Raw genomic sequence first — 22,628 nt, 5'->3', positions numbered from 1 at the left:
CTCGGTCATCCGGGAGGGGCTCAGAGTCGAGCCGCTTCTCCTCCACATCGAGGGGAGCCAGATGAGGTGGCTTGGGCATCTGATTCGGATGCCTCCTGAGCGCCTCCCCGGTGAGGTGTTCCGGGCATGTCCCACCGGGAGGAGATCCAGAGGAAGACCCAGGACACGCTGGAGAGACTGTCACCCAGCTTGCCTGGGAACGACTCGGGATCCCCCGGGGAGAGCTGGAAGAAGTAGCTAGGGAGCGGGAAGTCGGGGCTTCCCTGCTAAAGCTGTTGCCCCCGCGACCCGGCCCCGTAGATGATGGATGGATGGAGGTGGACATTCTGCAGATGTCTCTTCAAATTCGGCGTGTTCTTCCCACGCATGATCGTGCAATCAGACCTCCCTTCCCAATCCCACCAAAAACGAGCAGCTTTTTAAGAGAGCTGTAAAAATAGAGGGCGAAACGTGTGCCGTTATGCTATGATCAGAGGAGGATTTGGACCGAATGATGTCACAGACGTTTTAAGAGACCAATACCCTGTTTTAATGGGTGATAAACGGGTGACTCCTTTAAAGTCAAAACCTCCTTTGATTTTCCACCCCATCTCTCTCTCTCTCTCTTTGTAGAAAATATTTTGACATTTTATTAAAAACATTGCAGAAAAAAAATGTACACACACGTGTCCAGCCAGAAATCTCGATCATCACTTAAGGCAAAAAAAAAAAAAAGCAAACAAATACTTGATAATAAAGTAACCATTTTGAATTGTATTTATATCCACGAGTGTGTGTGTTTTTTTTTCTTAAATAGATCTAGCAGACGTCCCGTTGTATTGCGCAACAGATGCAAAACAAAATGAACATTAATGATCTTCTGTTTTCATGTCATCATAATAAATAGAATACTATTTACATTCATTCGCTTTGGAACCCAAAATATATCACAAGCCCCACACGATACTTTACATATTGCTCGCATATGAATAAAATTTGAAGTATGTAACATATATTCCAACATTTATTCTATTACAACTAATGTTGATAGTCCTTAAAAAAAAAAGTAATAAATTTCTGGCCAAATTGTAGACGTGTAATCTCTTTAGATGCAGACAGAAATAAATAATATAAATACAAAAAAATAAAATAAAAAAAATCACCTAACAGCAGATTAGACGAGTCCTCATTCCTCGAAGTCTTGAACTGAGACAGAAGTTCCTTGCATCGACACACAAAGCAATAAAACAATATTGACTTCATGGCTTGGAGGCCGAAAATGCACTACTCCCAAAGGCTACAATTCAAGGGAGGGGGGACGGAGCTCTGACCCCCCCCCCCGCCCCCAAAAAAGAAAAAAAAAACACTGAATGAAGGGGAAAAGATAACTTGTGTTGATTATATATATATAATATATATATATATTAGAGCTGTCAGTTTAGCGCGTTTTTATTGCCATTAATTTAAATGAATTTTAACGGGATTAAATTTTTTCTCGCGAGATTAACGCGGCACACGTCACAAGCGGATGTTACTTGTTTGGAACTATTTTGTGTGGAAGGTTACAGTGTTCTGCGTCCATATAAAAAGAGCGGGTGGAGCTTCTCTGTGTTTGTCTGACAGTGGTAGCGACCTAGCGAAAATAAAACGTCTCCAGTGAAAAATGGAACAAAAAATGTAAAAGGAAATTCAGAAACGATAAAAAAAATGTGTGAGTAATCGCGATTAACTTTTTAGTCCATTTGAATTAATTATGACAGTTGCATTTTTAATTAGATTAAATATTTTAATCGTTTGACAGCTCTAATATATATATATATATATATATATATATATATTAGAGCTGTCAGTTTAGCGCGTTTGAAAGGCGCTTATAAATAAAAATTATTATTATTATTATTATTAATTTAAATGAATTTTAACGGGATTAAATTTTTTCTCGCGAGATTAACACGGCACACGTCACAAGCGGATGTTACTTGTTTGGAACTATCTTGTGTGGAAGGTCACAGTGTTCTGCGTCCATATAAATAGAGCGGGTGGAGCTTCTCTGTGTTTGTCTGACAGTGGTAGCGACCTAGCGAAAATAAAACGTCTCCAGTGAAAAATAGGACAAAAAATGTAAAAGGAAATTCAGAAACGATAAAAAAAAGTGTGAGTAATCGCGATTAACTTTTTAGTCCATTTGAGTTAATTATGACAGTTGCATTTTTAATTAGATTAAATATTTTAATCGTTTGACAGCTCTAATATATATATATATATGTATATATATATTAGAGCTGTCAGTTTAGCGCGTTTGAAAGGCGCTTATAAATAAAATGTATGATTATTATTAATTTAAATGAATTTTAACAGGATTACATTTTTTCTCGCGAGATTAACGCGTCACACGTCACAAGCGGATGTTACTTGTTTGGAACTATTTTGTGTGGAAGGTTACAGTGTTCTGCATCCATATAAATAGAGCGGGTGGAGCTTCTCTTGTGTTTTTCTGACAGTGGTAGCGACCTAGCGAAAATAAAACGTCTCCAGTGAAAAATAGGACAAAAAATGTAAAATGGAAATTCAGAAACGATAAAAAAATGTGTGAGTCATCACGATTAACTTTTTAGTCCATTTGAGTTAATTATGACAGTTGCATTTTTAATTAGATTAAATATTTTAATCGTTTGACAGCTCTATATATATATATATATATATGCAGTATTTACACATACCAAAGCTCAGAATGAAACCGCCCAACGAAAAATACCAATAGGACACTTCTGAAAAGTATTCCTCTCTCTTTTTTTTCCTTTTTTTAAATGATCACATGGCGTTTTCTTTTGATATCAATACTTTTTTACTCAATCTGAAATTTATAATCCATACAATGCGCTTCCAGAAGAGTCTCTTTGTATGTCCGTCGTTGCAATGCATTTGTTTGCTTTTTTTATAATGTTCTTTTTTTTTCTATTTATTTTATTTTTTTAACAAGATGAAAAGCAATTCAGTCATTTGCTGTCCTTTTTTTTTTTTTCTGTTGATAAAACTCCATGAAGCTCAGCTCCAAACCGTTATTACGACAGAGACATTCACAATTCCGATTGTCTTTGTTAAAAAGACATCAATATTTCCTGTATATGCTTTGTCAAGAAGGCAGCTTAGCAAAATAACTTCAACCTGAAATTTTCTTGAGTCTGTGCTTCTCGTCACTTCCCTTTGCCTTTTTTTTTTTTGTCAAATCGGTTCTCGCGCTCACAGCGGGGGTTTTTCCGGTACGGTCCGACCCCAACGGAGCTATACCCGTGTGGTGGAATGGCCGTGCGGCAGGTTGGTACTGTTCTGGCTGCCGGCAAAAGTATTGAAGTTGTGCAGCGGCTGCATGCCAGCCAGCGAGTTTGGGATCATGGTGATGGTGCTCGGCGTCATCAGCGGGATGTCGTCGGGCGAGCGTCGCAACGTGAGGGTGTAGTCGGGCGGGCAGGCGAGGCGCAGCGTGTCGTGGACTTGCATGGCCTCGCGCTGGTGCTCGTGTTCCAGTTGCTGCTGCTTCATCTGCAGCGTCACCAGCTCCTCGCTCCGCAGGTGGTGGGCGACGTCGTTAGCGGCGGACGGCGCGTTGACCGGCGTGGAGTTATGCTGCGGGGTGGGCGCGTGGGGAGTGGAATCGGCGCGCCGCTTATCTTTTTTGTAGTAGAGCGCCGCGAAGGCCAAGATATTCAAGAAGAGGAGGGAGGCGCCGACGGCGATTGTGACGCTCAGCTCGGTGGAGTAATCCCGCTTGGTCTCGATCAGCACGGTCGATTCGTCGATGAGGTCGTCGCTTTTGCGCGGGTCCGTGGTGTGCTTGGTGTTGCCGGACGGCACGCCCGGATGGCGAGTTGTCGAAGGCCAATTGTTTTTGCCCGGGAAGCGTTTGGTGTAAGGGTACGGCGTGGTGTCTTGCGGGGGTATTTTGGTGGTGGTGGACACGTACTGGAAGAATTCGTTAATGTTGTGAAGATGCGGCACCAGCTCCAGCCAGAAGGCGACCTTGGTGGCGCGGTAGTGGTCTCGTACGCGAGGCTTGAGACCAATATGAAGGTAGAGCTGGTCTTTGGGGTTATACTTTGTCCAGGCCACCTCTTCGAACCTGTTGGGCTTTGTGTGAATGAACTTTGTATCTTGTGGGACTGGCTGATTCGGGTCCCTGAAAAACAAAAAACAAAACCAATCGGGCGAGGCAAAATTATTAAATAATTATACTCAGATCCAGAGATATGTTTTACGTTTACCATGGTGGGAACACGCATTGAAAGTGATAAGAAAGGTACACAGAAGCACATGACGAAACACGGGATTCATTCCCAGCCAATGGAAACGGCTCCCTTCATTCCCTTTAAATTCGGCACAGGAGCAGAAGGGAAGATCGTGCAGAAGATCTGCACGTTTATAAGGACCTGCAAGATCTCCCGTTGCGGATCAGGTATAGTTGGCCGCTGGCGGTTCTTTTAAAAAAATATATCTTAAAGATGACAATAACAATTATAATGCATTCGAGGAATTGTTTAGACAAGGATTCAGCGGCTTTAATAGAAGCTGATGTGATTTTTATTATTGAAAGATGACAACGTCCATCACACATATCGGCAGAGCACAGAAACTGTCTGCCGTGGTCCACAAAAACTGAGACCTGGTTTCAATTGGTCTAAAGTGTCATCTTCATCCTGTCAGTAAAGTGTCTGGTGTGGCAAGAATGTGAAACGGAAAACACCCTCGTTTCCTCGCATGACGTAACGCCGCTTGTCCGCCGGTTTTTATGCCGAGTGCATGCGCGGCTGTATTCAGAAATAGCGTCCTACAGGTTCCAAATAACGAGACTGAATACTATTTATTTGCCCCTCCTGCCCCCAAATCTATGCGATTTTTATAATTTTATCATTTATAATAATTTCACCAAACAAATCATCTACATGGGCAGCCTGGTAGTCCAGTGGTTAGCACGTCGGCTTCACAGTGCAGAGGTACCGGGTTCGATTCCAGCTCCGGCCTCCCTGTGTGGAGTTTGCATGTTCTCCCCGGGCCTGCGTGGGTTTTCTCTGGGTGCTCCGGTTTCCTTCCACATTCCAAAAACATGCATGGCAGGCTGATTGGACGTTCTAAATTGTCCCTAGGTGTGAGTGTGGGCGTGGATGGTTGTTCGTCTCTGGCTGGCAACTGATTCAGGGTGTCCCCCGCCTACTGCCCGAAGACGGCTGGGATAGGCTCCAGCACCCCCCGCGACCCTAGTGAGGATCAAGCAGTTCGGAAAATGGATGGATGGATGGAAATCATCTCCATGATTTGTGTTATTGTAGTCTCAAACGACTGCCTATAGTTGCTTTGAGGTCAGAGTGGAGTGTTGCGTCATGCGGTGTCTGCTCTCCAAACGGTGACTACGTTCAGGGCCGTACACAATCGGGCTACTAGCATGTGGTGGGATTCGTCGCAACGCCTGTCATCTTAGCCCAACCATATGTTCCGACAATATGCCACTCCTCGGCAGATGAATGCTCAGACATTGACGCAGCGCTCAAGGCTCTTGTTCTTCCCTGTGAGCTTTTCTTACATATGGTCCCATCAAGCGTCCAATCCAGTCTGTAATAACGGTGACATGGCGACGATTAACAAACATTTCCATTGGCTGTTGTATTTCCAAATCTATTGTTCCTTTTAAAACAATAAATCCAGCGTGAGACGTATTTGGTTGTTATTTTATGGAATGTTGTGCGATACCGATTAATGTTGGTGTCAATTTGTCTCCAACCTATCCTGTATGTAACCAAATCACCACAAAGACAACAGATCTTCCGTAACGACGGTCTGAGAATGTGCCAATGAGGCAAATCCTAAGAAATCAAATGAGGTGGAAAATAATAGTTACCCCGTTTTGGCAAAGTTAGTCCAGTAGGTCATGACGACAGCACTCAGCATCACGTCGTTTTTGGAGAAATTGCAGTTAAAGAGATCCGTCGGGCCGATCATCGGGATCCCGAATACGTAGGGGACTTCGTCACCGTGGGCCGAGTCGGCCCAGCTGGGCTTCATGTCGCTCTGACAGTGGTGGTAAAAGGCGTAAAAGTAGGTGGGCGAGCCGTACTGGGCATGGAGATCGGCTGTAGCCACCGCTGGCGCCACCCACTGGTGATCTGTGAACAGCGCCACTAAGGTCTTGCGCCGATTCTCTGGATTCTCTTTGTCTGCCCAGTCGGTGTACATGAACTTGATGGTCTCGCGTAGGGTATCCTTGCCCTCGGGGTAGCCGTACAGGTGGTCCACAAAGTCAGACACGGCAAAGTCGAAATCGTTGGCCGACACGCCGTCCTCACTGTCCACGATCCCATCGACGAACTTGAATCCCTCGCCTTGATTGACGCCCAGCATGATGTCGTAGTTGAGGAACTCGCCTTGCTCCATGAGGATTTGGGGATCGTCGGGGATCACGTCGCCGTCGATGACGGGGCCAAAGGCGATGTGGTACTTTGCCGGCGTCACATACTGCTCAATCAGCTCCTTGTAGTTCTTGTTCTGCAGGCACTCCACCAGGTCGATGGTGTCTAGCATGTTGCAGCCCACCTTCTCGGCGAGGGCACGCGTGTACTTGGCGGGCTGGTAGTTGACCGCCCAGCTGGAAAGGGCCGTGCCGCTCTGGATGATAGCTTTCTGGAACATATCTGAAAAAGGGCAATCAAGAATTGAGTGCAATTCACGTGGGGGTCACTTTTTGTGGGAACGCACCTCAAAGATACTTCGAGCGGGATTTGGATTCTTTGCTTTGTTCAGCTTTTTGTTCGCGGGTTATATGAAAGTGATCTGTCTGGGATTTCGGTTTGCGGCTTAATACAAACAGACTGAGCCAGAGCAAATTAACTCGAAGATTAAAGACGGTGGTGCCTTGCGAGAGGAGTCAAACCGCGTTCAGGTTTTTTCAAGTCACAAGCCGTCGTTTGACTAATTCTTTGCTTTGACTTCGGAGAAGAACATTTGCAATATGAGCCCTCTCTGGTGGCTGTGAAGTCTAAGTCACAAGCCGCAGGTTGAAAGGCAGTCAATAATTCTTCACGAGAGAGCCCTCAAGATGTTTAACTCCACTCCCCGTTTACTGCCAAACTCGAAACAAAGATGATTACGCCGTATGTACCGTATTGGCCCGAATATAAGACGGTGTTGGTTGCATTGTAATAAGACTGAAAGAGTAGGGGGGTCGTCTTATATTCGGGGTCTAGGCATTATGCCCATTCGCGACGCTAGATGGCGCCAGATATCATTGAAGCGAATGCTGAACTTGACTCCCCAGGCCAAAGTGAACCCCTGTCACGAAGAATAAAATAAAAATAGCGGTAGCGTGAAGAAGAAAAATAAAAAATAGCGGTAACAAGGAAAAGAGGAGAAAATAATAGAAGAGATAACAGAAAACGGAGAAAAGTTGCGACAATCTGGAGAAAAGTGGGTCGAAGATCGGCCAGGTTAACCGGCAGCTGAGGAGAAGTTATGATGACATTTATATTTCAAAAACCAGAAGCCATTCATTTACGAATGTAATTGCACTTTAGTTTACATATTTAAATGTTCAGATATTAAGATTTGAATGAGGCAAAATAACATGCTTTTTCTCTCAAATATAGTGTTAGAATCATTTGTTTCAGATGTACTGTAATTATTTTCTGTATAAAAACTAATTTGGTGTTCAAAAAGTCTTTTTTTTCAAACTTGAGTCTTGAAAAAGAGAGGGTAGTCTTATAATCAGGGCCGTCTTATATTCGGACCAATACGGTATTTGAAACAATCACACAGATTTGCCTGAGGAAAGATCACCGTAGCAATGACAAAAGACCATCACAATATCACATCGGGGGTAACCAACAAGCACCAGGTCGCCCTCAAGGCCAACGGGAGTAGCCTGTTGGAAACAGTATAGCTCACCAGTTATGGGATATTATGATTTTCGACTCATAAAAGAATTGGAAAATGTCAACACTGGCAGAGATTTCTAGAAATAAAGTGCTGCATATTGATGCTGATGTTTCCTAATTCTGAGATATTATCCATCTTTTCATCCATCTATTTTTAACAGCGCTTATCCAGAACCGACTTTTTTTTGTTTTTTACAGCAACATTATGAAAAGTAATTTCAGAAAATGTCATATTTCAGAAGGAAATCTCAAACAGAGTCGCCCTTCACGTTGATCAGTACCCAGGAAGTAGCTCTCAGTTCGCAAAAAAATCGCTCAGCCCGGATCCACATTTAGCCAATTGCTTGAAATTAGAATGATTGCAGATTCAGTATTTTTAATTTTGAAGCTCTATTTATCCACAGGCAGGCAAGAGAAAGTGATGAGTCAAGGAGGCCTACTTCAAAAGGAGTTTTGGGCCTCACGTTAGCACTCCCCCAACCCCCCAACTCGCACCCCCAACCTCCCAATCCCACCGCACCCCCCCAAGCCCATTAAGCAACTTTCAAGCTTTTGCTGCTGCCACTGTTAATTAAGATGTCGGATAGCGGCCATATTTAGTTCTCTCTAGTGTATGAGGACTTATCAAAAGCAGTCATTTTGAATCCGCCAAACACAAAATGGGGAATAATTAAAAGGAAGGAAGGATGGATCTGAGGTTTTAAGGAATATGGTCCACAGACAGGCTCATAAATACTTCCTCTGAGGTCAAATCAGACTTTTATAGATTTTATATGACATATCTGTGCCATGATAGCCACTTGACTACAGAACCCTCCCGTAGTCACTTGCACAGTTACTTTTTTTGGCGCATTGCAGGGTTGAGCATCCTTTAATTCCCCCTAAAATTTCCGTCTTTATCATCCGGCCTGTCAATAATTTACCGATTTCAAAGACGATCGCTGTCACTTTCAGGATCTCCGCGTTTAACCCAAATCTCACGCCACTAAATTGGCACAAAATAATGCCGTTTGGATGATTACTTTCGAAGACCCCTTTGAAATATGATGCCATCGTAACTTCCCCCGGGGAGGTCCGATCTTTTCCTTTCATTTCCTTCAACAAGGAGGAAAAAACTAACAAAAAAAACCGAGAAGACCTTTTCAGGGCTGCTTGCAGCTTTTTAACGTATGTATGATGATTTAATTTGAACTTCGGAAGCTCGAGTAAGACCGGACGTGACCGAAACATGATGAAACACGTTGACATGTCGGCGAATCTTGTCAAAGCCCGCGCGAGCGAATAAATTTACCTTCTGAATAATGCGAGAGGGTCAGCAGGCTGACACATGAGGCGCCGGCACCCGAGCCGAAAATGGTCACTCGTTTTGGGTCTCCTTTGAAGGCTTGGATGTTTTCCTTGATCCACCTGAGAGCCTGAATTTGATCAAGCAGGCCGTAGTTGCCCTTGGCCGCCTGGTCTCCGGTGCTCAGAAAGCCTGCGGTAAGGAAACAGAAGCTGGAGTTAAGCAGATGCCTGTTTTACAACCGCCCGCTTTTTCGATGAATTTTGTGAAAGCAAATATTTCCACTTGACAACGGAATGGCAGGCCCTCGTAAATCACAGGGTTAGGAAACGCATCTAAATTTCAGGTTGTTACCGAAAATTGTCAAAGCGGAAGCAATATGGCAGTTAATTTGTTTGCTGAATGTAATTCACCGGCCGTGAAAGCAAGTACAGATATAAATGTACAGCGCTCGGCTTAATTGGCAGCTGATCGCAAAGGTTTATGGATTAATTCAGTTCGGGGTAACACTGAAGCTTGCGTTATGGTTCCGGACCAGTCGGAAACAGGAGCGGCTCACACAAATGCAGAAAGAGAGAAGATAGAGTGCAAAATTAAAAAAAAAAATGGTTGATTTATGAAATAAGGTCGCGAGAGCAAAGAAATGCAACATAAATCGCTCGGGAACAACCTGGGGCTAAATAACGCTACTCATAAAAGAGAAATGAAGAACGTAAAATCACTTGTCCAATAAATAACAAGAAAAAGCCAATCGATGAATAAAACAAAAACACGCCCAGTATAACAATACCAGAACAAAACTGGGGGTAACAAGAGAAACAAACCAGAATAGCAACAAGACTACGAAAGAGATCGAGAACGACAAAGGCCGAGAAAATAAGCACTTGGCATGAGCAAGGCGAATTATCCGACAACTGGTGATGGCTTGGCGGTCTCTCCAACAGGTGACAGACAAATGACATGACGAGGAACAGGTGCGGAAAAGGAGCGACAGCCCTCCACTGCCACCTGCTGGATACTAAACAAAACAGAGTCTTGTGTCTAAGTAACTCGCGACTGTATTTTCCTCACTAAAAGCCTTCCGTTTTCTTAAACCTGCTGGATACTAAACAAACAGAGTCTTGTGTCTAAGTAACTCGCGACTGTATTTTCCTCACTAAAAGCCTTCCGTTTTCTTAAAAGCTCACAGCGCGCCTTGTGTATGGTTATTACGGTAATATGTCAATATGTCTGGGAGTCGCGGCTTGGAATTGAAGCGGACTTACATGGGACAGGAGAAGAGCCAATCTCTTTTTTTCGTTAATGGATGCTACAGCTTCTTGTTGCTTTCAAGCTTAGCTTGTAGCAGACGTCTGCACATTGCAGCATGACGTCTTTGATCCACTGGTGAAAAGGACACTTTGATTCGCTCCTCTTTCATCTATAACTGCTTTCAGACAACAAATTGTATGCAGGAACGGAAACAGAGCAGCGGCAAGAGAGTTCAACGTTAACGAGTGAATGTTCTAACTTGCCATTGGTTAAGTGAACTGTGTCACTGCTTTATAAATACGTTTTACTGACATCTGATCGTTCTGTTGGTAAGCGTAGCTCCATCTGGTGGAGGCACTGTAGATTGCGTCTTAAATTGCGGTGCATCCAATATATGGAAAAAATGACAAAATGGGTGGCCCGGTAGTCCAGTGGTTAGCGCGTCGGCTTCACAGTGCAGAGGTACCGGGTTCGATTCCACCTCCGGCCTCCCTGTGTGGAGTTTGCATGTTCTCCCCGGGCCTGCGTGGGTTTTCTCCGGGTGCTCCGGTTTCCTCCCACATTCCAAAAATATGCATGGCAGGCTGATTGAACACTCTAAATTGTCCCTAGGTGTGAGTGTGAGCGTGGATGGTTGTTCGTCTTTGGTGTGCCCGGTGATTGGCTGACAACCAGTTCAGGGTGTGCCCCGTCTACTGCCCAAAGACAGCTGGGATAGGCTCCAGCACCCCCCGCGACCCTATTGAGGATTAAGCGGTACGGAAGATGAATGAATGAACGAATGAATGACAAAATGGGCCATTTAGTGTGGAAAATACGGTCCAAATTTGTCCAGCGACAGACTGATGACAACATCCGTTTGTCTGGCTGCATGCTTGGCCAAAATCTTTCACAACCGATTGACAAAATTTGCCCAAAACAATCGGAAATGCTGCCTGGGGAGAACTTTTGGCCTCTCCTCGCCAGGCCCGCAGGCTTGGCTGGCACTGCCTGGCAACCAAAGTCTTTCCCTGCGAGCCCACCAAAACTACAGCGTCAATTAAAAATGAAAGGGCCACCGGGTTGAAGGGAGAGAGAGAGATGAAGAAAAAAGGCAGCAGAGAGGTAGCCTGTGGCTCACTGATAGAGAGCAACTTCAAGTTTGTCAAAACAAAGTCCGGGGATAAGAGCAAATGGGCGGGTGAGAATGACGTCGCCTCTGGTGGCCTTCGACGGCCTGCGGGGCGACCGGCGATTCTGGCCGCTGTTTTTTTTTCTTCCATCTCCGCTCGTTTGAACTGCCAGCTTTTGTCATTTCTCTCCTCTGCTTTCACAGCGTCCTCTCTCACCCCTTCGCAAAAGCGTTAAGACGTTTGTCCACAAGGCGCTTCTGGAAATGTGGAAGGGTGCTTTTCAGAAACCTAAAAATAGCACATCAAACATAGGAAGGAGTTCGACGGGTTCAGTCTTTGTGCAAAAAAAATGATTCCAAATGTTTACGTTTAGATTGTTGCCACAAATGAATTCTCAGTGTTGTCAAAACGCCGTGTCTTGAGTGAAAACTTCTTTTAGTGGCACATTCACTCCGCACATCGATCAGACCATGTGCACCTCCGTTCTGCGATGGAGATTTGCAAATATTTACGCCTCTGTGAAAACTCATTTTTGAGGCCCCGTGTGGCAAAACAAGGGCAGAGTGCTGCAAGAACAAAACATAAGGACAACGCAGCCATTTTCTTCCGTAATACTTGACTAAAAAGCTTCAGTATCAAATGAACAAGCAAAAACACGAATAAGAAGATAGCGTCTAACATCTATGGTGCGTGTCTAAACGTCGAAAACGGGATGCTGCAGTAATCGGCGGTATCAAAACATACGGCCCGCGGATCGGAACCGGGAGGTTTGATTTGGCCCGCAGGACAATTTAAAAGTGAAAAAAATGCATTAAAGACACAGAAAGAATATTTTTAGTAAAATGCAATTCATGGATTATCCGCTAGGGGCGCACATTGTTTTGATCACAGTAGAAGACAACATTGTTTTGAACAGAGAAGAAAACAGCAGTCTCAGTCTGTCACTGAGACAGACCCAACACAGCAGACGATAGGAAAACGCCAAATGCTTCTTTATACCAAAACAAAGGAAAGATATGATATTTTGGTTATTTATAGAACAGAATGGTATAATGTTGGCATGTATGAGTCCGTATGTGGCCCAAAATGTGAAAATGAGCATTACAACGAGAGCATTACAACATGTTAACTCAATGTTGGGTTTATGCTAAGTTGGGAGACACAAAATGAAAAAACCTGTCTAACGTCATGGAAGGGGCCACCGGCTTGGACAGAGAGATGAAAAACCGTAGACAAAAATAGGCGGAGCTAGATTTCAAGAGTTTTCCTGACCAACCAAATGCTGAAAATTATTCATTCATTCATTCATCTTCCGAGCCGCTTGATCCCCACTAGGGTCGCGGGGGGGTGCTGGAGCCTATCCCAGCCGTCTTCGGGCAGTAGGCGGAGGACACCCTGAATCAGTTGCCAGCCAATCGCAGGGCACACAGAAACGAACAACCATTAGCACTCACACTCACACCTAGGGACAATTTAGAGTGTCCAATCAGCCTGCCATGCATATTTTTGGAATGTGGGAGGAAACCGGAGCACCCGGAGAAAACCCACGCAGGCCCGGGGAGAACATGCAAACTCCACACAGGGAGGCCGCAGCTGGAATCGAACCCGGTACCTCTGCACTGTGAAGCCGACGTGCTAACCACTTGCTAACGGGCCGCCCTGCTGAAAATTAATCTTAGGCAAACATTCAATGCGGCCAGTGTTTTTCACCAAAAATCCAGATGGCAGACAAATCAAATCCCAAGTTAGTAAAAAAAAAAAAAAAATCGACCGATATCTTGATTCGTTGAAACTGTGTACCTTTTTTTGTTCTACTTTGTTTACACATTTGTTTGTTGGGGACAGTCAAGCTCCACCATTATCACCCAAATGTTAATTTCATGTTCTCCCCGGGCCTGCGTGGGTTTTCTCCGGGTGCTCCGGTTTCCTCCAACATTCCAAAAATATGCATGGCAGGCTGATTGAACACTCTAAATTGTCCCTAGGTGTGAGTGTGAGTGCGAATGGTTGTTCGTCTCTGTGTGCCCTGTGATTGGCTGGCACCCGATTCAGGTTTTCCCCCGCCTACTGCCCGGAGACGGCTGGGATGGGCTCCAGCACCCACCGCGACCCTAGTGAGGATGAAGCGGTACGGAAGATGAATGAATGAATGATAAATGACCCTAATAATAATATGAATATGAATGAATGAATGTTAACTTCAGTCGTTACGCGCACGTCATAACACTCGTCGCAGTATGGCATCGGCCAAACAAACGCAACACACTCATCTCAACAACTACATTCAGCAAAATAGGGAGTCGTGTTTGGAATCATTTGGTTTCGTGCAATTTTTATGGCTTTGCATCAAAAATACGTCTTGACGTAAAACCAGAAGGGGATCTCGGTCTGTTCCGTGTTACAGAAAAATAACGTTGATTCCCGGCTCCCGTAAATGAGATTCCAAGCAAGTGACTTGGCTCAATTCACCAAGCACGATTCCAGCCCATTCTGCAGCCGGGGTTATTTATTCTCCCAAACTCGCACAGTTTCCCGGTGACACTAATGAGATGTAAATAACATTGGAGATAAGAGAGCTTTGCCTATGATGTGGCATCAATAATGGGGGGATGGGGGGCGGGGGGGGGGTCATTGTTAGCGATTTCTGTAACCTCATGCGCATGAGAAATGAAAAAGCTCATTTCCATCACACTTTATTTCTAAATCAAGCATGTCCAAAGTCCGGCCCGCGGGCCAAATCCGGCCCGCGGTCGAATTTCATCTGGCCCTCGGCCCCCGTCATAAAATCAGTGCCGTCTGGCCCGCAGGTTGGGCGCAATGGAACACGTGTTGCATTGACTGAGGTCTCGTAGACTGGTGAGTGATGTTTCATAGAGTACTGCTTCCCTCTAGTGGCTAAAGGAGTAATAGCATTCACTAAATGAGTAAAAGCATTTAGACACTAGAGGGCATCACTCACGAGTTAACAAGACATCACTCCGTGTTTATATTGACTGATATGTCATATTTCACATTCCTGTTTCAAATGAACCAAAAGAAATTCTTAAGATTGTTGAAATTAAAATAAAAATGGAAATGTGAAACAGACTGGCTTACTAAAATTTGTTGAACAATATTGTTGTTCAATGTTAAGAATGTAAGCCAAGGTCGGCCCCCCCGACATTTTACCACATAAAATCTGGCCCCCTTGGCAAAAAGTTTGGACACCCCTGTTCTAAATGGTAATGAACAAAAAAAAAAAAACATCAATTATCTGACAAAGCTTGAATAGAGCTTTCTTTCCACCTCCTCACATAAGAAAACGTGACGCTGCGGAGTGCCTCCGTACCCCCCCCCCTCCCCCTCCTTAACGGTTCCTAACAAATGTTCGGAGTCCAGGGGGCATGATTTCCTTTTACTTAGTGACATTGAAAAAAAAAAAAAAAGAAACCTCCTGAAATAGCATATTCATTTTGGCATCCTTTTTTAATTTAACAAGGAGGGAAAAGTGTGTGCGGCGTCATCCATTGCCGAGGCCTTCATCCATCACACTATTCTAGCGAGAGACAGCGCACTCTGACAACATGACGGTTATACTAGTTAATTGTGCTCTGTGTCCAGAAGATAATTTGCCCTCATAGCTGAAAGTCGAAATGTTAATTAACAAAAGGGAATGACAGGGAAGGGGAAGTGTGAGATACGAAGAGCAAAGCCAGCTCAGCTCCAACCGTCCAACCGAGCATCCATGCCGGGGAAAGAACTGCAGCTTAGCTGTAATTTGGAAGCGTTGATACCCGCAAGAGGCCTCGGGACATGCCTGTTTTTATACAACATCATCTCCTGCGTGTCGTATTCCTGTTTTTCCACCTGCCCGTCTGCTCTTTTGTTTTTTTTTTGTTTGTGTTCCGATTCGCTCGGCTGAGCGTTGCACCTGCCGTGAATAATCATCAGCTTGGTATTTCAATCCGGCAGAAGTTTTGCTTTGCTTCTTACCGTGCGTCGTCCCCTACACTTTTCTTGACGGAAATTTGTGTGATCTGGTATTTGTCAGTCATACTTGGCGATTGTTTAGCTCCTCCCTGTACCCGATCTGGCAAGTTTCATGTTGGGTTACAAAGGAATAACATTTTGTTTGGCAATTAAAAGCACAAGGAAAAAAAAAAGTTGCAACCATATTTTTTCGGTCGTTTTTATTTCACCCTATAAAAATAGATTTTTAAAAAATCTTCAATTCAGTTGTACAGATTATTGGTTCCATTATTGGTGTAAAAAGTTGTCTCGTGGTTTATCTTGGTGTCATTTTTTTTTCACATCGCAATAACCTGCCGTTTGAACAGGGGTGTGTAGACTTTTTATATCCACGAAAAGTTGTCTCATGGTTTTTCTTGGTGTCATTTTTTTTTCACATCGCAATAACCTGCCGTTTGAACAGGGGTGTGTAGACTTTTTATATCCACGAAAAGTTGTCTCATGGTTTGTCTTGGTGTCATTTTTTTTTCACATCGCAATAACCTGCCGTTTGAACAGGGGTGTGTAGACTATTTATATCCACGAAAAGTTGTCTCATGGTTTATCTTGGTGTCATTTTTTTTTTCACATCGCAATAACCTGCCGTTTGAACAGGGGTGTGTAGACTTTTTATATCCACGAAAAGTTTTCTCATGGTTTGTCTTGGTGTCATTTTTTTTTTCACATGGCAATAACCTGCCGTTTGAACAAGGGTGTGTAGACTTTTTATATCCACGAAAAGTTGTCTCATGGTTTGTCTTGGTGTCATTTTTTTTTTCACATCGTAATAACCTGCCGTTTGAATAGGGGTGTGTAGACTTTTTATATCCACGAAAAGTTGTCTCATGGTTTGTCTTGGTGTCATTTTTTTTTCACATCGCAATAAGCTGCCGTTTGAACAGGGGTGTGTAGACTTTTTATATCCACGAAGTTTTCTCATGGTTTATCTTGGTGTCATTTTTTTTTTCACATGGCAATAACCTGCCGTTTGAACAGGGGTGTGTAGACTTTTTATATCCACGAAAAGTTGTCTCATGGTTTGTCTTGGTGTCATCTTTTTTTCCACATCGCAATAACCTGACGTTTGAACAGGGGTGTGTAGACTTTTTATATCCACGAAAAGTTTTCTCATGGTTTGTCTTGGTGTCATTTTTTTTTTCACATCGCAATAAGCTGCCGTTTGAACAGGGGTGTGTAGACTTTTTATATCCACGAAAAGTTTTCTCATGGTTTGTCTTGGTGTCATTTTTTTTTTTCACATCGCAATAAGCTGCCGTTTGAACAGGGGTGTGTAGACTTTTTATATCCACGAAAAGTTGTCTCATGGTTTATCTTGGTGTCATTTTTTTTCACATCGCAATAACCTGCCGTTTGAACAGGGGTGTGTAGACTTTTTATATCCACGAAAAGTTGTCTCATGGTTTGTCTTGGTGTCATTTTTTTTCCACATCGCAATAACCTGCCGTTTGAACAAGGGTGTGTAGACTTTTTATATCCACGAAAAGTTTTCTCATGGTTTGTCTTGGTGTCATTTTTTTTTTTCACATGGCAATAACCTGCCGTTTGAACAAGGGTGTGTAGACTTTTTATATCCACGAAAAGTTGTCTCATGGTTTGTCTTGGTGTCATTTTTTTTTCACATCGCAATAAGCTGCCGTTTGAACAAGGGTGTGTAGACTTTTTATATCTACGAAAAGTTTTCTCATGGTTTGTCTTGGTGTCATTTTTTTTTTTCACATCGCAATAAGCTGCCGTTTGAACAAGGGTGTGTAGACTTTTTATATCCACGACAGACATATTAAAATTTTTTTTGTTTTGCATTTTTACATCCTCAATCCGCATATCGTACGCAGGGGCCACATCCATTTTGTCTGCTCGTTCAGCTTTGTGTCACTGCCCAGCATTGTCAAAATGCACATACTGTAACTAGATTTGGATCTCCCTAACGATCAATCCGACGGGGCTACAGAGATCCAGAGGTTTGGACAAAACAAGAGCCTTGACTCGCGGTGCAAGCAAAAATTCCAACGTTATCACTGATAAATAGAAGCCCACTCCATTCTGAATACCATATTTTCCGCACGATAAGGCGCTTTGGAGTATAAGGCGCACTTTCAATGAATGGCCTATTTTAAAACGGTTTTCATGGAAGCTACAATAGTGGCTGCGGTTGCACTATGCATCCAGTAGATGGTGCTACACTAAAGTGAATATAAGAGATTAATTGATATGGAGCCTTCAACAATCGCTGCAGCTGTAACAAAGCGCTTTACGGAACATTCAAAATACGACGTCAAGATCCGAATATTGATCCATATAGAAGGCTCATCGCATTATAAGGCACACTGTTGGTTTTGGAGAAAAGGTGAAAATACGGTAGTTTATGTCCAAAACAATGCAATAGTACACGCATATATTGCCGAGGTTCATAGTTGGTGTGTTCTTTTGAATAGATAATCAATCCACAAACCTTCTACGCAAGTCTTATGTGAGTTTTATGTGAACGTCTTTGATGTATCACTTCTGTTCCTGTAACAAGGGAAAGTTGTTTGTTTACTTTTGACAGCAGTGGATGTTCCGCACCAGATCAGAGGAAACGACGCGTTCATCTGCTGATTATAGGGCGCGAGCCCGTTTTCCCACATACGCACATATCTACAGTATGTATGAACCCTGCATACGCAATAAACTCAAACCAAAACCAGGTCGGAATCTCAAAATGTGTAACTTCAAAAGAGTCATTGAATATGATGCACCTTGCCTGAAATGTTTCATATTTCACATCCAGGTTGCTTCCTCCACAGTCTGGATCGCTAATAGATTTACTTTCCACTGCCGTTTCCACATGTTGCGCTCTCAACTGCTTGCTATAGTTCAATATGGGTGCAGGAGAGATATTATTAGTCTCTCCATCTTCTCCTTATTCTTCTCATTACGCAACGAGGCCAACCGGCAAGTGAATGCAAGCACTCTTCAACTCCCTTCATCTTCACATAAACATCCAGGTGCTTTGTCGTGCATTTCGGAATAATTGACAAGCTACGTGTAGTTAGTCGTAGTGTGGCACTTTCTGCTGTTAGCTTGGAGCTAACTAATTCTTCGTAGTTATAAAGAATGAATACTTTCCAAGATGGCGCCCAAGTTCTTGTTGTTGTTTCTGTCTTTTGATTTGTCACACTGTGTTGGGTGTCAGGTGGACCAGATGTGGATTGCTTTCAGCGTTTTATGGCCACGACATTCGTCAAAGGAGAAGAATCTGTGCTTGGTGGTTGCGCCTTCTCGGCACCACGTGTGTGCCAGCACGGATTTTTGATTGGGAGGAATGTCGGTGCCATCTGACTGTCGTTGCTTGACAGCCCCGTGGCGCTTGTGGGGGTTTTTTTTGCGCCTGAAATGGGCAGCATTTTTCACAGTGCCGTTTTGTTCAGCGAAGACGTAGGCGCTGTTGGACAGTCTGCGTTGGTGCGGGTGCATGGATGGCTGCTGCTGCTGATGATGGCTTTCTACTGCCTTTATTACGGATTCGTCTTACTGTTCATTGTGTATGTTAAATCGCGCCATGTACAGCACTTTGTATGCAGCGATGGTTTGAAAGTACTCTATAAATACTGTTGACTTGAAGTTGAGGAGACAGGAGCATCGGTGTGGAGCGCGGATGCGTATTTGGAACTGTGAGTCGCCGCTCGGAATTGAAGCGGATTTACATGGGACAGGAGAAATGATTATTTATTTTTTCGTTAATAGTTGCTACAGCTTCATGTTTACATTTTGAGCATGACGTCTCTGACCCATTGGTGAAAGGACACTTTGAGTCTCTCCTCTTTCATATAGAACTGCTTCAAACAACAAAGCGTATGAGGGAAAAGTGATTAAGATTGCACAACTGTCCGCGTTTTTATGTTACGTGTTGTGTTTATCATTTACTCTGTGAACTGTTTTGTGAAGCGCTTTGTTCCAGCTGCAACTGTTGTGGAAGCACACTATAAATAGGATGTGTATTGTATTGTACTTTCTTGAAGAAAAAAAAATCTTTTGTCCATCCCTCATATTCTTTTACTCTCTTCCCCCGCTTCTGACTCACCCTGTGTGCGCTAAGGAGAGCAATCGTCGTTGGTGCTCGCAAGGTCGTGGGGAACTCGTGGTCCTCTCCGAACAAGTGGAACGGATTGGAAACGAGGGCTCTCTCCGCCCTTTGAAGTGAAAGAAGCCAATCAATATTTGACCGTATATAATGGAATAATCATCGGCGCTTCTTCCCATTCTTTACCTTACACTGCTTTGAGTCATCCAGACACTCATATAGGCCCTTAGCATTGAAAGCCGAGGCCGCAGCGAAAAAAGAATTTGTAACCGGGACGCTCTCAATATGACAAAGTGGAACGGGTTGAATAATGGACACACGGCAAGGGCAGTCTACTTGGAGTCATGCGAAACCCACAGATTCATTCATCGGATTTAAGCGAATAATGATAAATTTGGTGTATATTAAATTTGGTGTATATATCTGCTACAAGCTAAGTTTTGAAAGCAAACACAAAGCTGTAGCATCCATTGACGAAAAGAGATTAGTTCACTTCTCCTGTCCCACGTAATCCGCTTCAAACTCCAAGCCGCGACTCCCAGCTCCAAATCCGCATCGGCACTCCGCGCCAACGCTCCTTTCTTCTCATCGTCGGCTCCTCAAGACCTCCATCCATCATTAAGGTCGGCCTTAGGCTTTCCAATGTGATTTATGAAGTTGTGGGAATGAATTAATACTTCAAATTGCCCGCCGATCCATTTCGCAGGTATGTGTGTGCAGTTCTTCAAACGTGGCAAAGATAAATATATACAGGGAGGTCACACACACACACACCAAAAAAGAGAGCATTCATATGCCAGGGACATATTTCTCTGCTGTGAGCCGCACTCGACTGTGGCAAAGTGTGATTGGTTACACGTCCATTCAGCCGGGACGCTACCCTAGTGATCCACCAGCGTATGGTAATTAAATTCTGCAGAGCTAATTAGAATCTATTTGACATCCGTGGGGAGACATTTGCACAGCTTGCAGAGCTGCACAAACAACTCACAGGCACAAGCAGCCATGTGCACTGTAGCCATTTTTAAATCGGCAAAGATGCTGTGACAGCATGCAAGGTATATTGTTGGGCTATAAGCGGGAGTCGACACCCACGTTTTCTTGAGAAGAATCTCTTCCCTGCGCCATCATTCGTCAAAACAGTGCATTATGATGCAAACTGCGTTTGAGCTAAGCGGCAAAATGCACCTGTTTTTAGCCATCTCCCGGCGGCGGCCGTTTTGCCCCCTTGTTGGCTGAAAATGACATCACACTTGCTCGAGCAACACCGATGTCGTTTTCAGTGGACGGGTGGATTGGACTGCTTAACTCAGATTCCACATATGCAATCAGAATGCCGAGTTTAGACCAGTCGTGCTGCACAGAGCATATTTATGAAAAGACAAGTTTGAGGTTGACTTCCTCCTTAAGTGAAAAAAATTAGAGATGTCAAATTATCGTGTTAATTGCGATTAATAATGACATCACATTTAGTGCGGGTTTTTTTATCCCGTTGATCTACATTTTAATCTCTGCCTTTATTGTTTATGTATTTGGGTTAACTTTTTCTGATAGCTCCGAAAAGGAAAATATAAATAAATAAATATAAATAAAATGAAAATCTGCAATTTTTAGGTTAGATTAAAATATACATTAATTACAGTGATTAATTACAGACCCAAATTAATTAATCACACATTTTTTAATTACTTAATAGCACTAAATAAAATATTTCGTTATATTATGTTGATTCATTGGTCCCTTTTCTCGTGTTGTAATTCGCCCTCGCAGGTAATATTAAATATTTTCTCAGTGTTTATGCAATAAATATAGAAAAAATTATACACCCAGCCCACCGTTTTGTATTTATCCTCTTCAGTACCATTGTCAAACTCAAGGCCCGCGGGCCAGATCTGGCCCGCCACTTCATTTTGTGTGGCCCGCAAAAGCAACTCAAACATTTCACCTTCTACGATGATTGCTCAGATTGATACCAAAATTTCAACTTCTCATATGTAATAAATAAGCGAGATATTGTCTCTTTTCAAAGGGAGGGAAAAAAAGTCAAAAATTCATACTTTTTTTCATTCTCATTCTGTTATGCAGAAGCATTTTTAAATACATTCCTAATGGAACCGCTTTTGCAAGACTGGTAATTTGGTGGAAGGATTAAAATTTTTTGGGGAGGAGAACCAGTTGGAGTTTATGGAGGGATCACGAGCGAGCTCAAAAAGAAAGAAATTGTAATAATCAATCACAGGCGACAAGACTATGAACAAGGACGAAAGTGGAAGGAGGAGTGAAGGAGGGGCGATGGCGATTAATATCACGCAGATGAAAGTATGCAGGTCACGTGATGTTATTTATGAGGTGATAAGGAACTGTCTAAGATGATTCGTGGGTCGAGGGGTAAATGGAGGCGTTGCCGAATAGAGAAACTAAATAAGAAGCATTTAAGTTTTGTCGCGATTGAGTTTGACAAGAGTGGCGGAGAAAAGGTCAGAAAACGCTGATCCAAATGTGCCAGAGGACAGAGCACTGGCGGTGTGGACTGCACCATTGTTGGGGTGATTGTAGCCATTTTTTCCCCCCCACAGTTGGAACAACTCGAATAGTGAGATCGTAAGGAGGCAATGACAAAAGGGAGCCGAACGTGAAGGCAGGTTGGAAGCACGGCTGTCAAGAGGCGCTCGAGCTGACTGGTAGATGTTTTCACTCGTCGTATGACGGCTGAGTATCAGAGCGTGAGTGAAGAGAACTGCTGGAAGGTAAGTTGCTGATGTTTGCGTTTGAGTGGATACGGGCGGGGCGGAGAATCTTGTCGAGCAGCGAGAACGCGGATGGTTGTTTCGTTGTCTCGACTGGCTGTTTCATGAACTGTTTCAGTGACTGAAAACTCATTAGCAGATCAGTCTGAATTTGATTTCAGCGACTTCAAAAGAAACAATATATATAGTGTTGACGTATTTTTTGTGGGGGCTGGGCATGTAGGAATTATAAATTGAGTACAGTACATTGAACAGGAGTCAAGAGAGTTT

General features: G+C 43.5%; 2 protein-coding genes and 1 long non-coding RNA gene across 15 annotated transcripts in view; all 3 read right to left on the bottom strand.

Annotated features, from left to right (window-relative positions):
* Positions 1–985: 985 nt before the first annotated feature.
* On the bottom strand, positions 986–2,436 carry LOC127596623 (uncharacterized). Its single transcript, XR_007961514.1, has 2 exons — positions 2,073–2,436; positions 986–1,630 (listed from the first exon to the last, which is right to left on the bottom strand). It is a non-coding gene; the product is annotated as an uncharacterized LOC127596623 (long non-coding RNA).
* Positions 2,437–2,937: 501 nt separating this feature from the next.
* The window catches only part of nlgn4xa (neuroligin 4 X-linked a), a 59,010-nt gene continuing 39,319 nt past the window's right edge, over positions 2,938–22,628 (bottom strand). The window contains exons 3-5 of the mRNA XM_052059205.1: positions 9,187–9,372; positions 5,867–6,656; positions 2,938–4,153 (exon numbers count right to left, since the gene is read on the bottom strand). Of these exons, the coding sequence (XP_051915165.1) occupies positions 3,262–4,153; positions 5,867–6,656; positions 9,187–9,372 (1,868 nt within the window). The 3' untranslated portion in view covers positions 2,938–3,261. The remainder of the gene's footprint in view (positions 4,154–5,866; positions 6,657–9,186; positions 9,373–22,628) is intronic.
* Positions 15,946–20,016, bottom strand: LOC127596577 (uncharacterized). 13 transcript variants are annotated; one of them, XR_007961491.1, is made up of 4 exons: positions 19,147–20,016; positions 17,087–19,013; positions 16,512–16,894; positions 15,946–16,417 (listed from the first exon to the last, which is right to left on the bottom strand). XR_007961491.1 is itself a non-coding variant. In XM_052059298.1 (4 exons), the coding sequence occupies exons 2-4, from the start codon at positions 17,394–17,396 to the stop codon at positions 16,093–16,095; spliced, it is 924 nt and encodes a 307-aa protein (XP_051915258.1). In that variant the 5' UTR covers positions 17,397–19,013; positions 19,147–20,016; the 3' UTR covers positions 15,946–16,092. The 13 variants fall into 13 exon arrangements, 2 of the variants coding, with proteins under 2 accessions (XP_051915258.1, XP_051915257.1); XR_007961495.1 differs by having other exon boundaries at positions 16,512–16,703; XR_007961499.1 differs by having other exon boundaries at positions 16,608–16,703.

The sequence above is a fragment of the Hippocampus zosterae genome, chromosome 2 (genome assembly GCF_025434085.1).
Source record: "Hippocampus zosterae strain Florida chromosome 2, ASM2543408v3, whole genome shotgun sequence".
NCBI classification, from domain to species: Eukaryota; Metazoa; Chordata; class Actinopteri; order Syngnathiformes; family Syngnathidae; genus Hippocampus; species Hippocampus zosterae.
The sequence above is the reverse complement of the archived record's forward strand: the minus strand, read 5'-3'. Positions and strand labels throughout refer to the sequence as shown.